Source organism: Xiphias gladius, chromosome 4 (assembly GCF_016859285.1).
Source record: "Xiphias gladius isolate SHS-SW01 ecotype Sanya breed wild chromosome 4, ASM1685928v1, whole genome shotgun sequence".
Classification (NCBI taxonomy): Eukaryota; Metazoa; Chordata; class Actinopteri; order Istiophoriformes; family Xiphiidae; genus Xiphias; species Xiphias gladius.
The window spans coordinates 14,076,146-14,091,145 of record NC_053403.1 but is presented as its reverse complement, the minus strand read 5'-3'; the positions used below and the strand labels follow the sequence as shown (position 1 = coordinate 14,091,145).

The following is a 15,000-nucleotide window of genomic DNA, read 5'->3' as shown; positions in this document are numbered from 1 at the left end:
AAGAAGCATCCGATTAATTAATTTTTTGCGCAGTTCCATCTTCCCCCTCCTCTGTTTAAGCTTGACATCTGCATGTGAATCACTCAGAATACCAAAGATAGTTTTTGTTTAGGTTTCTTGGTCGTCTTTAAGTTGATCTGTTATGCCAATTACCTTGAATTATTGAACCTGACAAGATGGCTTATTACTGTAAAACGCCTGAGTTATTGCTTTTCCTGAAGTGGATACAACTCAAGAGCACCTGTAGGATCAGCTGAAACCACATCATTACTGTTGCTTAAATGTAGGGAACATACTGTAGTTTTTGATTGCTTGTGCAGTTGGAGACAGACATTTGATCATTTGTAAATTTTAAATGTTTTTAAATGTCCTGTCGGTGTTTGCGTTCCCTCTCAGGGGACTTTGACGCAGTGCAGAGCCCCTCGACGCCCATCAAAGAGCTGGATGACCGAGCCTGCCGGAGTGGGGGATCCAAGTCCCGGGGCAGGGGCCGCAAGAACAACCCTTCCCCTCCCCCTGATAGTGACCTGGAGGTAATGGACCAAAAAACACCCACTGACAGAGCACTTACATTACTGACTGACTATTCCATTCAAGTCTCGGTGGAGTTGTGGTATTCCCTTTGATCGCCATCCTCTCTGCTCACTGAATACAACAGATGAGAGGGTGCTAGAGCAGGGCCACCCATGTCACTGTCCATTTGAGCTTGCATGCACATATGGATGTAACATTTCTGAAAGAAGCATCTTTTTAATGTCTCGCTCTTTTGCTCTCCAGAGGGTGTTTGTGTGGGATCTGGACGAGACAATCATTGTCTTCCATTCTCTGCTTACTGGCTCCTACGCACAGAAATATGGCAAGGTAAGATCATCACCATGCCTTCACCGTCTCTCTCTGTCATTATTGTGGCATCTAGCCAGCATCTTCTTTCTTCCTGCCAAATGTGGGATCCCAGTTTACAGCTGGGACAACAATGGCAAAGGCTGATGAATCTTCATACTTTACTCCAGTATTTTAAAGATTACCCCGACTGGCAAAAGTGTGGGTCTCTAACTTTCTAATTTAAGCAACCACTTTGCAAATCCTAAAAGGCCCTAACTGCTGCTCTATTGAAGCTCCGAGAGATGATGCATCATCCTGTTACTGACTGGCCCAGAAGAGCACTTAGAGTCAAGGGCATAATTTCCACTTTGAATTGGGGGGGTGGCACTTCCCCCCCTTACTTTTACAGTTTCAGTTTAATTTACCCACTAAAACGTCCTTAAACAGCATACTCTGACTGTCCAGCTGCCAAAATCCAAACAAGATTAGGGAGGAGTTGATAATGCTGCTGATGCACTCATCTGATTCACCCTCAGTTACTACCGTGAGCTCACAGCAATAGGTCTTACAAGTGAAACAGCAAAATTTTTTTATCCACATATGAAATCAAATATGATTTTAAATAGAGTGCATTAGTAATACAGCAATTTACATAGAATACAATCCTTTTTTTTTTTTTTTTTTTTTTGGACTACCACTGTTATGAAAGCAGAGAAACCAATTTCACCCCCCACTTCTGAAACCAAACCCAAACACTTGTTTAAAGAAGACTAACTTTATCAAACACACACTATCACACCATTCAAGCTTCACTTCCCTCGGTATATCACTAGCATTACCTCAACTACTTCAGGAATGTTTATGGTCACTGATGACAAAATGCATAATAAAATCAATGAGTCTTATAATGTACTACATGTTAAGAATGCATTTGAAAACCATTAATGATTGGTTCATGCTTACATTAATGCAAGTTTAACATTCTGATTTCTTACCTGGACTGATGTTTATTTCAAACTTCACCGTGAACTTATTTGGTGGTCTCACCTTCTCACATAACAGCTATACTGTTCATGGTTCCCTTTACTTTAATAGTTCTTGGCTCGGATCTGGGATCATCCAATGTGGCCAAAGCTACAGATGTTTATAGGGTGATGTCGTTTCCTGTGGGCACCGGCATAGCCACCAGCCCGACTGTACGGGCTTTGCATCCTGAGTCCGTTCTGACATCTTTTTTTGGCAGTCAAACAAAAGCTGGCGCAGCAAGCACACACACACACACACACACACACACACACACACACACACACACACACACACACACACACACACACATATATATCATTTGGAGCCAGAATTGCAGATTGGGTTTGTGGGCACTGATGCACTTCCTAGTTGCTCTGCAGTCGTGGAATTTAATGTTTAGCAATTGGGTTTTAATGGGTATAAGAAAGGCCCTGGTGAGTGGTAAATCACTGTGTGTGTGTGTGTGTGTGTGTGTGTGTGTGTCGAGAGGGAGAACACATGTAGCCTTGTGGTTAATTTAGCTTGGTTTGCTTTGTTTTTACAGTGGAGAAATTCAGAACACCACATGATTGTACCACAAGTCACTTCCTGGCACTGAGTAGAGAAGGTTGTGCACTTCTCTTCTCTTGCAAACAAATAATAAATTAAATGATTTCAACAGCTCATCTTCACCCGTATGGACCCATGTCAACTGACCACAGCATAAGCATGAACAAAGATACGTGTGTGAATATTTGCCTTAAAATAATTGTAAGAGCATTTTTTTTCACCTCATTTGCTGCTGCTGCCCTCAAGAAATATAATAGCAGCTGTGTCTGTTCACACCTCTCCCAAAATAGTGTTTACACTGTTGACATAGAAACCACAAGGAGGATATCTGAGGATATGTCTCTTCTAAAGGATGTTTCCATTCTCAAGAATACATATATATATGTACATCTTTTTCACATAGAAACACACCCGTCACACTCACTACAGGAGTTATTATAACCCGGGATAATGTTCACATCATCGTGAGTATCCCGAGCTCGAATATTAACAGCCAATGTGGAGAGAGGAATTGTTTCAGGCAACCCTTGCCGGGCCAAAGCAATATCTGCAATTCTCTGTGATTGATAGAACTTGTCTGGTAAAATATTACAAAAAAAAAAAAAAAAAAAGCCACCTGAGGCTTTCTCGAGCACAAAGCGTGGCCAAATTCAACTGCACAAAGGGAATAAACACATTTCAGCTGTGAGTGTTTTGACAAGCATGGATGTCCATAGCTCTCCTTTGGCTGGCAGCCAATGTAATCAGTACCTGAGAGACAAACCTAAGTGCCTCTTGTCTGTGTGACTGACAGGAAAGCAGGACAAGATCTACAGTCAGAATTGCTGCTATCACCATTAGCAGCTGTTAACTCTTGGAGAGCCTTACACACTTCACATCTTTCAACTTTATTGAGCATTCACTCTCTGTTGTCTGCACTTTCTCGCGCTCAGGAATGCCGATCATCTTTCTCTCTGTTTCTCACTCTCTCTCTCTCTCTCTCTTTTTCTGCGTCTGTGTGCCCCGCTCGCTCACTTTCCCTCTCTTTGCTGTTAGTTTCTTTCTATTCTGGTCGTCTGACAGCGTCAGCGAATCGCGTGGCAAGCTGTCGACCCTCGCTGACCTATCACAGATGATGGTTTTTGCAGCTGAGCCCCGGGCTGGCAGAACGGGCTGTGTTCTCCCAAACACACACACACACACACACACACACACACACACACACACACACACACACACACACACACACACACACACACACACAAACCATTCACATACCACATACACTCCAAGCGCCTCCCTTTGAGGGTACCTACTCTCTGCAATACACACAAATGAAGACACACACTCTTCTTCTCACCCCCCACAAACACAACCCCCTACCAAGCATGAGGAATGTTGATGGGACAGAACAAGTGCAACCTGTCTGTCAGCATCTGCTGTGATGAGTGGAGCATACCAACTCCGCAAGTGAGGGCGGGGAGGGGTAAAACCTGTATAAAACCTTAAAACTGTTTTTCAGAATGAAAGAATGAATAACTCTGGAAGAGAGTAAAAGGATATGGCAATAATTGGTTGTCACGTGATGTCATGATGATGTTTTTCTTCTTCCTTGATTAGGACCCTCCCATGGCGGTAACGCTGGGTCTGAGGATGGAAGAGATGATCTTCAACTTGGCCGACACACACTTATTCTTTAATGACCTGGAGGTAAAAAAAAAAGACAGACATCAGCTGACACACACACACACACAAAAAACACACATACACACATGCAAAAATTTTCAAGGAGATGCGGAAAGGCCTGGAGTTTTTCTTGCACAGTATTCAAATTTTGCACAAAGTACAACATTAAGCACACGTTTCTTGAAGCCACACTGTCGTTCAGTGAAATACTACTACTGTCCTCTAGTGGTGTAAAGTGATCCAACACACCACTTACTGTGAGTGCTGCACAAAGTATATATGTTTTAATTTTTAGCGCATACTATTTTGTTATAATTTTTTATGGTAGATGGATGAATACATTTGTAAATCTTATCTTATGTTTTGTGTAATTTGTGTCTGTGTTTGTGTATACAGGAATGTGATCAGGTACATATTGATGATGTATCATCAGATGACAATGGCCAGGACCTAAGGTGAGAATTTAGCATTTTACAGTTTTGCACAGTGTAAATAGATAGTTTTCATTTCTTGTTTTTCCTTGGCTATGAATTCACAAATTACATTATTTGTTCAGTTTTTATTATTTGGTAAAATTGTATTTGTTCTTTGTTAAAGTTAAAAATATATTAATTTGATCAATGATTTAATTGAAAAAAAAATTAAAATGTATATATTTTACCCTGCCCTTCAAAGACAGTAGTGAAATGAATTCATATTAGGGGTTATGTTCATAATACTGAATAATAAAAATAACCATTTGATTTTTTTCTTCTATCAGAGCAGATTTTTCAAATAAAACATATCATTATTATTGACAGTACTTACAGTTTTGCAACTGATGGCTTCCATGCAGCTGCAACCAGCGCCAACCTGTGCCTGGCTACGGGTGTCCGGGGCGGGGTCGACTGGATGAGGAAACTGGCCTTCCGCTACCGACGAGTCAAAGAGTTGTATAGCACGTACAAAAACAATGTAGGGGGTAAGCCAATCAGAGGGGAGTTTACCGGATACCATGGCTATTTAGAGGGTGATAGAGAGGGCCAGTGCTGCAAATGTGAGTTTTTGTTCAGCTGAAGCTGTAAATTCCTCACTAGAGCGGCTTTGGTTAAAAAATGAGTTCTGTCTGAAAAGATTCATGTACCAAAAGAATCGGCCTGTTCTCCATTTTCCATACATTCTACACACAGGCATTCATTCCCTAAAAGGAAAAGTCACACGCTTGCAAATTTTACCATGTGGGTATGTTAATTTTCAACCGACAGTATAAGAGCAATCAGATAAACAATATAAATGTTTCACCAGCTGAATGTCTAAGAACTGAGTTTTAAGAAAGTGTTTCTAAAAAGACATTAATGAAAGAAAAAAATATATCAAAGTGAGAACCAAATTCTAAGGAGAGTTATTAAATGAACACATATGTAATATATTGTACATCCATAATACGTGGATACAAATCTTACAGGATTTGATCAGTATTGGTTTATGAAAGCAGATGATGGTAACAAAGCTGCTGTCGGCCAATCATTTGTTGCCGAATCCCAAAATGATACTAACGTAATTTGACCAATTTCATGTCAAAATTAAGAATAGATTTCGTCTTTCCTCCTGTGATTTATTTGTACTAGGGTGGAAGCAGTTCTTAGTGGAAACAATATTTAGACTGCAGGACTTTGAAACTCTCCATTGAGGCCCCCGTAAATGAGGTTTAGCAGCTTTGTACAAATGAAATAACAACATTTGAAAAAAAACAAAAAAAAACATGAAACTGTTAAGAAAAGTTTTAGTAGCGTGAGTAAACGTGATAGATAACATCAAAACCAATGTCATTTAAGCTTCCCATCACAAAGTCCACATATACTGTAGGTCTTACCCTAGTGGACTTGGCTTATGGCTTCCAAATAGTTGACAGGACAGGTCAGGACATAATTGTTGATAATATCCTGACTGTCCTGCTTTTTAGCCTTCTATGTGTCATCCGTGTTGCTCTAAGGCTTAAGTAAGCTCATGCTGTGTTTTAGGCCTGCTGGGCCCTGCTAAGAGAGACGCCTGGCTGCAGCTCAGGGCAGAGGTCGAGGCTCTGACTGACTCCTGGCTCACCCACGCACTCAAGTCCCTGTCCATCATCAGCTCCAGGTGCCGCTTTACACTGGGTTTGTTCGTTCACTCGCAGGAAAACTGTGAAACTGTTCCTCTCGCTGTCCTCGTCTCCGTTAATTGATAAGGTCAAGATTCAGAGGTCAAGAGTGGGAACGAATCCGTATTCAGCATCGAACAACATTGCTTCATGATCCGTTTATCCCTCTATCAACCCATTCATCCCAGCTTTACATAATATGGTCTGTTCTCTCCTTTCGTCTCTATCCCACAGGAGTAACTGCGTAAATGTGCTGGTGACCACAACGCAGCTCATACCAGCGCTGGCTAAAGTTCTCTTATATAGTCTGGGATCTGTTTTTCCTATCGAGAATATTTACAGTGCGACAAAAATAGGTAAGACATAAACACTAGCGCACACACATTCCGTAAATTCTAAACCAATAATCTAATATTGATGGAAATAATACAGTATAATGTGGAATGGAGGTAATGGAATAGTAATTGAGTATATATGTGATGGTAGGATATGTTAAGAGCCAACATGTATTTTGTTGGCTATGCCTTAATTTTGATGTTTCTTCATCTACTCCATATGTTACTGATATCCTGTTCCCTATTATGGTATTAAACTTATTGCTTTAGTTGGGCTCGGGTTCACGGTTGGTTGGAAATCTTTTAGCTACAGTATGCTTCATTTTGTATTCCGTGTGTGTGTGTGTGTGTGTATTGGTGCGTATGGGTACGATAGAGAGAGAGAGAGACGGAGAGAGGGAAAGAGTAAAACCGAACCCAATGCACATTAAATCTCCGTTAAAGGAAAACAGATCATGATGGTTACACCCTTGGCCCCACTTACCCTCAACAATTCTCAGATATAGAATATGCAGTGTAGTTTTGAAGTTTTAAGTTTATGTTACTAATATATAAAATGGCTATTAAAATTACCTCTGCCCAAGGAGGTTATGTTTTCACCAATGTCTGTTGGTGGGTTTGTTTGTCAGCAGGATTGCGCCAAAAACTACTGAACTGACTTGCACCGAACTTAATGGAGAAATGGGGCGTGGGCCTGAAGAGGAACCCATTATAATTTTGGCCAGATTCGGTTCATTTGCTCTGAATTTGAATTTTTCTCTTTGAAGTCTGGTGTATGTTGTTAGTCATCGGCCGTGGCGGAGGTATCCGCTCTACTGAGTGTCATTCTAGTTATTATACTGTAATAACTACATCGTGGGTATCATAGTACATTCTTGTCTCTTTATTAGTACTTCCTTTTCCTCAGTCACACAATACTATAAACTGTTACTCCTTTGATTAACTTTACTGTTATTTGGTTGCAAGTTCCATATGAAATGGAGAACTTTTCATGGCTTAAAACTGATGACCATTTGTCCTGGTACATACAGTGTGCCTCGAAAAGAAAGAAGCCAGGACAAATTATTTTTTTCCTAGTGAAGGTAGTGACAATTTATCATTAAAATGTGATATTTCAACCGAAAGTGAGACATTAAATTTTCAATTGAACACACAAAACAACTACAAAATGCACTCAGTAGAGTGCAGACCTCCACCAAGGCCAATGTCAAAGAACATACACCAGACTTCAGAGGAAAAAATCAAAATTCACAGTAAATGATTCAGGACCCCCCCCCCAACATTTAATGGGTTTTTCACTGACCTAGTCCCCATCCCTCCACCGTGTTCAGTGCAAATCATATCAGTACTTTTTGCATAATCCTGCTGACACGGGTGACCACATAACCTCTTTGGCGGAGGTAATTTCGGATTAATGCAAACTTTGCGTTTTCTTTGCTGCTGCTAAATCTCTCTGTGTTAGCAGGTGCATTTCTAAGAGCACTTGGATCACCTGGTTGAAATGTCCTCTTATGTCCTCTTAAGTTTTTTTTTTTTTTTTGTAAAATTATTTTATTTTAATTAAAGAAAGTAAGATTTCTGGTGTAACTACTGTACATCACTGCAGATAAAAAAAAATGGCTATGTAAGAGTACTGTAGTTGTACACATTACAAATCAGCGCTGAGGGGTTAAGACCGTTTAGACTGAATATACCTTGTTCAATCCCAGACTTATTCTTTCAACTCACACTGAAACCTAAACAACATTATCTGGTCTGGCCTTGAACAATTCTGTCACTTGTGGGATCCTCGAGGCTGGAGGACGCCCGCCCTCTGAGTGGACTGTACGAGCCTGAACCTCAGCGCCGTTACACCAGTGTACCGCAGCTGTGGCCAGCATTAAATTATATTCAACTGAGCATCAATCTGAACACAGGAAACAAAACAGAGAGCCAAAACATTCAGGAAGGAAAACCCAAGCCAAGAGTTGTCTGTGTGTGTGTGTTTTTGAGCTTATGTTACACCCAATTGAACCCCACGGTGCCTTGATTCAAATGGACGTAGCAATGTGGTACCCATGACAACCGCCTGAGGTTTAAGACTCAAGAAGACTGCACTAGTTTTTGAGGTCCTATGCCATATCCCTTAGACTCCTGGGTACATTGCTTTGTATTTGGAATTACTTTGTATGTAGTTGACCTATGTATATTTGTATATTATTTGTCAATAATGGCGGGGTGACTTCTGACATCCCTCACAAGCACGTCTTCCCTTCGAGTTGTCGTGGCAACCAGACTGATTATATTTATCTGAACTGAAGTACCTCTCGGGACACACCGCATGGGTGTCAGGAGTAATCAGCGTGATCAATCTGTTATGGGAAAATGGTGTTTTGTGTGTGTGTGTGTGTGTGTGTGTGTGTGTGTGTGTGTGTGTGTGTGTGTGTGTCTTCCCTCATCCCGCACTTCACCCCTGATGCACACAGCTCTGCCTCCTCCTGTGTTTTATTTCCATCGAAGCAACAAAGGAAAAACCTGTGAAAGCCATTTGTTTGTCTCCAGGCAAAGAGAGCTGTTTTGAGCGTATAGTCTCCCGCTTTGGCACTAACATTACATATGTTGTGATTGGCGATGGGAAGGATGAAGAGCATGCGGCCAGCCAGGTAAACAAACGACTTCTGAACTTTGACCCCTCTGACCTTATGACCCTCCTTCCTCCCCTTGTTTATTTGTTTTTTGCAGGAAAAGAGAGTTGCTTTGAACGCATAATGCAAAGGTTTGGCAGGAAAGTAGTGTATGTTGTAATTGGGGACGGTGTGGAAGAGGAGCAGGCGGCCAAAAAGGTAATGGACCCGAAACCTCACCGTGACCCCGCCTACTCCACACAGTGTGAGCTCTGATTGGACGAAGCCTGCCTTTCTTTGCTCTAGTTATTTTGTGTTGGTCATTTACCTTTTTCTGTTGCTTTTTTTTTTTTTTTTTTTTCCATGCAGTGACAGGAAACTTTTGATTGCAAGTGTCAGAGTGAAAATTTGAGATTGAAGCTTGATTAAAGTTGTACATTTTGCACCTTAATACTTATCCAGCTCACCTACTGCTAATGATTGAAATGAAATGAATTCATTTGCATTATATATTCCTAAACTCAATGTGATTGTAGTCACATTTGACACCAAAAATGAATGGCTGCCCAGATGTACACAGTGATTAAGCTTTGAACAATCTCCTTTGTGTAGAGCAATAATGCTGATTGTTATCCAGTGGTGGTCTTATTTTATCTTATTTTTTCATTGATACTATAGTTTATGTGGGAGAAAAGTAGAGTTAGACCATAAGAAAACAGAATACAAGTAGTGATCCACTCTAATTTGTAGCACTAGGACATGTTTGCTTAAGTGTGAATATAAATCCTGTTTCTTCTCCAGCTTTGGGTTTCATTCACAATACTGGGTGCTGGGATTTTTGAAGGAATAGTTCAACATTTTGGGAAGCACGAAAGCAGATGAGGGTATTTCCCAAAATGCCAGGCTATTCCTTTAAGCCTTAAGATTGCATGGATTTTGTCTGCAGTGCTTTTGCAAAAGCAAGCAGCTACAAGCTACTGTAGTGTAGCTTGCATGACATTAGGTGGTGGTGTGCATCAAATCGTTTAACTACAGTGCTGCTGGTTTTAATAATGTGTGTGTGCCCACTCCGCAGCACAACATGCCTTTCTGGAGGATATCCAGTCACTCTGACCTGCTGGCATTACACCAAGCACTGGAGTTTGAGTACCTGTAACTATTATAGCAATATGGACTCAAGCAATGTTACCATGGACATGGTCAGCCAGGCAGCCCCCCCCCCCCCCCCTTCTTTTGTATAACTATTTAAGAACAAACACAATACACTGCAACTGTTTTTGTGAAATTTTTTTTTCGTCTTGTTTTTTGAACATCTGGATTTACAAACTCTGAACGGTCTTAAGAAGCAATGGAGAGGTGAAAGGAGGTAAAGAAAAGGACAGTGGGGTTAAGAGATGTCTCAACTATCTAACGCACCCTTGCCCAGCCTCCCCTTGTCCTGGAGCTGGGGACGGACCTCTGTGAAAACCCTGTCTTCTTGTCCATGCAGCTTTATTGGACTGAAACCCTGTACAGGCTGAAGACCTCCCTTGGCCTGGGAAGATGTTTCTTTGGGCAACTCCTTGACGTTTGGTTTGTTCTGGAGGACCCAGGCTAGTATCGGGACTGTGGGTCACCTGGGGGTAAATTATCCTCAAACAATGAGGGCTTCTCTATAGAGGCAGCATTATGTGTGCAGGGATAGCAGCTGCTTTAAGTGTTTTCTTCCTGGTGGTATAATCACAACACAGCAATGCAGTCTTTGGCAGAAACTTGTGTAAATTATTAACAATAAACGTAAAGGGCAGTGGTGGATGCTTTTGTCAGAAAAGATTTAATGTTTTGGGGTCTTGTTTTTTTCCTCCTCTGGATTTTTGTATTTTTTCTCCTTCTGAGAAACTGAGGATGTGCATCATGATGTGTTGTGCCTTAATGTGTTTGAATGTCTTTTCTTTATTCACAAATGTCTATGTATGTAGATATAAAGGAGAAACCTTATCCAAACGACACTCGAATCTTGTCTTGCCTAATGAAATTTATAACTGATCAAACGTAAAGGAAAAAAAAAAAAAAAGTCAATTTTTCCGGTTAGCTCACGGTAAAGCAGACATGTATTTTACGTATCAGGAATACGACAGTTCTGGTAGTAATGGTATCAAAGACATCCGACAATTTGAGATCTGCAATTTGAGCTCATATCACCTCAGCAGCACGTGTCTCGCTAACTTTCCACCACTTGACTCATGCTGAGCATAATTTCCATATACTAGCTATTGTCTACAAATTTGAAGTATTGCAAACAAGCTGAAATAGTTTATCAGAGCAGAACCTGATTTTATAGTCTAACTTCTAGACTAACTTCCTAGTGGTCAGTTAAATATCCAAAAGGGATAAAAGGAACAACAGAGACAACGGCTTCATTTTCAGCTTTTATTGACATCTCATTTCTTGGCTTTGAAGTACTCCTCAATCACATCCTTGGCTTGAGACTCCTTGCCATAGTCCTGGGGACATAAAAATACAAATGTACTGAGTAAAAGTGAAGTGTACTGAGTACAAGTGAAGTGCATTGTTCAACTCTGTATATTTTGGTCACATCTTGGTTGTCCAAACTTAAAACAAGTTTATGTTTGTTAGACATTTGAGTGTAAAAGCTGATATAACATCTATTCTAACTTAAATTGGTGTCGGGCCCTGCTTTTACTGAAAACTTTTGACATGACCAGTTTACTCGAAAAACAATTAACCTCTTAAACTCGGGATTTTCCTATTAATTATCCCCTTACTCTTTTAAATGTGGACCTAGTTGCATACTGTGTTGTCAGTATCACATTGACAGCATGTTTTTATGGCTGAACTATTAAAATTTAGTGGAAATTTTCTGGACGTCTTGTGCATCATTTTCCCACAAGTCAGCCAGCCACTGTTCCCTTTGGAAGCTTTGGCCTTGCCAGCAGAATTTATGTGGATTTAAGCAAACAGTTGCACAGCAGAGTTTAAGAAATTAATCACAGGACGCCCTATTAATAATGCAAGTTTCTGCAATGTTATGTATGTAGCCATTCTTAGGGACCCCACACACCACAGGTAGATGAAGGGGCTCGTACCCTGGCCTGTCATCTAGCCAGGAGTTAAACAACAGCTGCACGGCACGAAGCACAGCACCTGCACTTGACTGGCAGAAGTAGTCCTAAACCATAATTCCTCTATTCAACAGCAATCTGTTTCATCAAGATCACAAAAGGTAATCTAAATAAGACAGCGACTTTTCAACCTTTGCTGTAGGTAATTTAGTCAATTTCTTTGGTTTTTGGCATTCTAAACATAAAAAGCACATAGAACACACTAAAGAGCAGCATTTACCTTGACCACGACGCAGCTGCAGCCCACCACCTTGCGGGGTTTGCCTTCACGGTCAATCTTGCACAGACCAACCCACTCACCAAGCTTCTTGTTGTCATCAACCTGAAATAAATACAAAAGGCATGCTTTAATTTGTGTCATTTAACTACTGTCATTAGAAGCAGTGAAAATGTTGGTTACCTGGGAAAGTAAACATGCCATGCAAATTCGAATTTTTTAAAGAATCCCCCCCCCAATGATATTAAAATATTGCTAATTATTTCCAATTAACAGTTGTCGCTTGGTGTGCATTCATGTATAGTCAAATGTCTTCGAATTTTTATTTTTATTTATAAAAAGGAAAACCTAATCAGTGAAATTAAATGGCAGCAGTGTGGGCACCGTGGGCTGTATCTCAGACAGAAATTGGGTAACAGTGGCAATCTCCTCACAGTAATCAGTAGAGGGAGCCAAAGTATCATCAGTGATACAGCAGTACATGACAACATGCTACCTTCCAATCCACAAGAAATATCTAAAACGAGTAAAAAAAAAATACTCATACAAGTCCCCCCCGTCTTTATTTTTGTACATATGACCACTGGCAATTATGTAGTACCCCTTGCTCAGCCTAACAGTCTGAATTTCAGCAAGCTCATCACCTTGATCAGGTTGATCTGATGCTCGGCGCAGAGGGCCTCCACCAGCTTGACGTACATGGGCTCGTCGCAGTTGGCTGCAAGGACGCAGAGATGGGCCTGACGCCTGCAAGAGACCTCTGATTAACTCACAGCAAGGGGTTACACAACACTTACAAATAAAAAACTGAAGGCACATCTCAGACAGAAAATTGGGTAACAGTGGCAATCTCCTCACAGTATTCAGTAGAGGGAGCCAAGATATCATCAGCAATCCACCCACTAAGAACAAAATATTGATCAAGTAAAATAATGTTAAAACTTACTTGTCCAGAGCCTTTGCAGCCTCACGGATACCTCGAGCGAGGCCATCGTGGATGAGTGCGGTCTTGAGCACTTCAGGGAGAGCGGTGTTGACATCCATCACACCTCCGGCAGCGATGCTAATCGGAAATTGGTGACGATAAATAAAATAAAATAGAGGTTAATATTTAACCAAAAAGGGCATGATAAATTAGTGTATTGCAGTTGAGCTTCCAGCATGTCAGAACAAGGATCTCACTCATTGCTGAGTGAAGGGGTATCCGACAAAAGAATGTTAAGTCATCATTCAAGCACCAGAGAGCTCCCTTAAAGATGAATGGTTTGACATTAACATTTAAAATTTAACTTCTAAGCCTCAGGACAGCTGACCCTTCAATATCACTGGGGTGACAAATCTAGCGCTGCTCCACAGACGACTTGCTCAAATAATTAATCATTTTGTTTATACCTGTAAGCAAAGCTTCAGTAATAATTGATTTTACATTACAACTTATAAAAAGGCAGGAGATTCAAGGCAAAGTGTTCACATGTTTTGCATTATTCTGACTATCCCAACTATCCATTTTACATGTTAAATAGTTAGTAACCTTACAGGTAGCTTGTATCATCTTGTGGTTTATGATCATATAGTCATGTTAAGATAACTTGCTTGTTAAATTGAGAATAGGTATCAGGTCTATTCAATCCAAAGTGACTTTCTGCTCCTCCCATTGAGTGATTTTTTTCTACAATCCTGGGATTGTAGAATTATGACGGACGTTAGTTAAGTTTTCCTGCAAAAACTTAGCAGCCAATCAGGTGTTTATAATTTTTTTAACCTCATGTGTAAGTTTTTTCATGTTTACACAGACATTTCCCATAGTGGCTGAGAGCTCAATGCACTGCATCTTAAAAAAGGAGGAAAACATCCCCAATCTTAACACATGTTGCAATGAGACACAAAAGTTCCAAAAGAACACATTTACACCTACACAGCATAAAGACATTCCACAAAAAACTGAAAACACAAGCAAATGCAAACACCACAAGCTGAATAGAATATAAAAAATTCAGGGGACACTAATAAGTGATGGACAAACCTTGAAGACAGATTTGCTGAAGTTGATTACTTGTCAATGATATTCATTTCAGTTTAAACAACGATTGTGTTTCCTTTATTACCAGAGAGACCTGCTACACCTAGCCTCAGTTTTTAAAGTCCCCCGTTACAGCATTTTTGTATTACTTGCACTTTCCTATTTACAGTACACACTTTAGGCCATGTATGCCTTGTCAAACTGGCTCATGTGTTTCAGAACTTGCTTGTGTTATATTGACACGGTTTTTCCTTAAGTTGATGTAGGCATTATAAAATTGACAGATGGAAAAAACAACAATGCCTACTTTTCAGTTCAGAAAGGTGGTAGCCATGAGATACTTTCTCATTCTCATAACTTTTTCTTGCAGGCCTCGACTTTTCCAGTGAACTGATACATCTGAGGGTTTTTTGACTTGAGGTCTAGAAACACAACAAGCCCATGAACCCTCCACCTGCCTCTAGAGGACCTGGTATTCCTGCATCTTATGGCTGTACTATTCACACGTGCAGATATCAAGACGCT

At 40.6% G+C, this 15,000-nt stretch overlaps 2 protein-coding genes and 3 non-coding genes across 13 annotated transcripts in view; 1 reads left to right on the top strand and 4 right to left on the bottom strand.

Moving 5' to 3' along the window:
- Positions 1-11,220, top strand: part of eya4 (EYA transcriptional coactivator and phosphatase 4) — a 46,179-nt gene extending 34,959 nt beyond the window's left edge. For 5 of the 9 annotated variants that reach the window (XM_040125389.1, XM_040125386.1, XM_040125382.1 and 2 more), the window contains 9 exons: positions 397-533; positions 778-861; positions 3,997-4,086; positions 4,459-4,517; positions 4,863-5,023; positions 6,063-6,177; positions 6,413-6,534; positions 9,235-9,335; positions 10,192-11,220. In XM_040125389.1, coding sequence (XP_039981323.1) covers positions 397-533; positions 778-861; positions 3,997-4,086; positions 4,459-4,517; positions 4,863-5,023; positions 6,063-6,177; positions 6,413-6,534; positions 9,235-9,335; positions 10,192-10,272 — 950 coding nt within the window. In that variant the 3' untranslated portion in view covers positions 10,273-11,220. Of the gene's footprint in view, positions 1-396; positions 534-777; positions 862-3,996; positions 4,087-4,458; positions 4,518-4,862; positions 5,024-6,062; positions 6,178-6,412; positions 6,535-9,054; positions 9,336-10,191 lie in introns of those variants that run through there. The other 4 variants (XM_040125390.1, XM_040125383.1, XM_040125381.1 and 1 more) reach the window with 3 other exon arrangements.
- Positions 11,221-11,511: 291 nt separating this feature from the next.
- The window catches only part of rps12 (ribosomal protein S12), a 4,000-nt gene continuing 511 nt past the window's right edge, over positions 11,512-15,000 (bottom strand). Inside the window, exons 3-6 of the mRNA XM_040125391.1 lie at positions 13,402-13,518; positions 13,100-13,202; positions 12,459-12,560; positions 11,512-11,599 (exon numbers count right to left, since the gene is read on the bottom strand). Of these exons, the coding sequence (XP_039981325.1) occupies positions 11,537-11,599; positions 12,459-12,560; positions 13,100-13,202; positions 13,402-13,518 (385 nt within the window). The 3' untranslated portion in view covers positions 11,512-11,536. The remainder of the gene's footprint in view (positions 11,600-12,458; positions 12,561-13,099; positions 13,203-13,401; positions 13,519-15,000) is intronic.
- Positions 12,847-12,929, bottom strand: LOC120789497. The gene has a single exon (XR_005707400.1). It is a non-coding gene; the product is annotated as a small nucleolar RNA SNORD100 (small nucleolar RNA).
- LOC120789498 lies at positions 13,270-13,353 on the bottom strand. The gene has a single exon (XR_005707401.1). It is a non-coding gene; the product is annotated as a small nucleolar RNA SNORD100 (small nucleolar RNA).
- On the bottom strand, positions 13,615-13,691 carry LOC120789495. Its single transcript, XR_005707398.1, has one exon. It is a non-coding gene; the product is annotated as a small nucleolar RNA SNORD101 (small nucleolar RNA).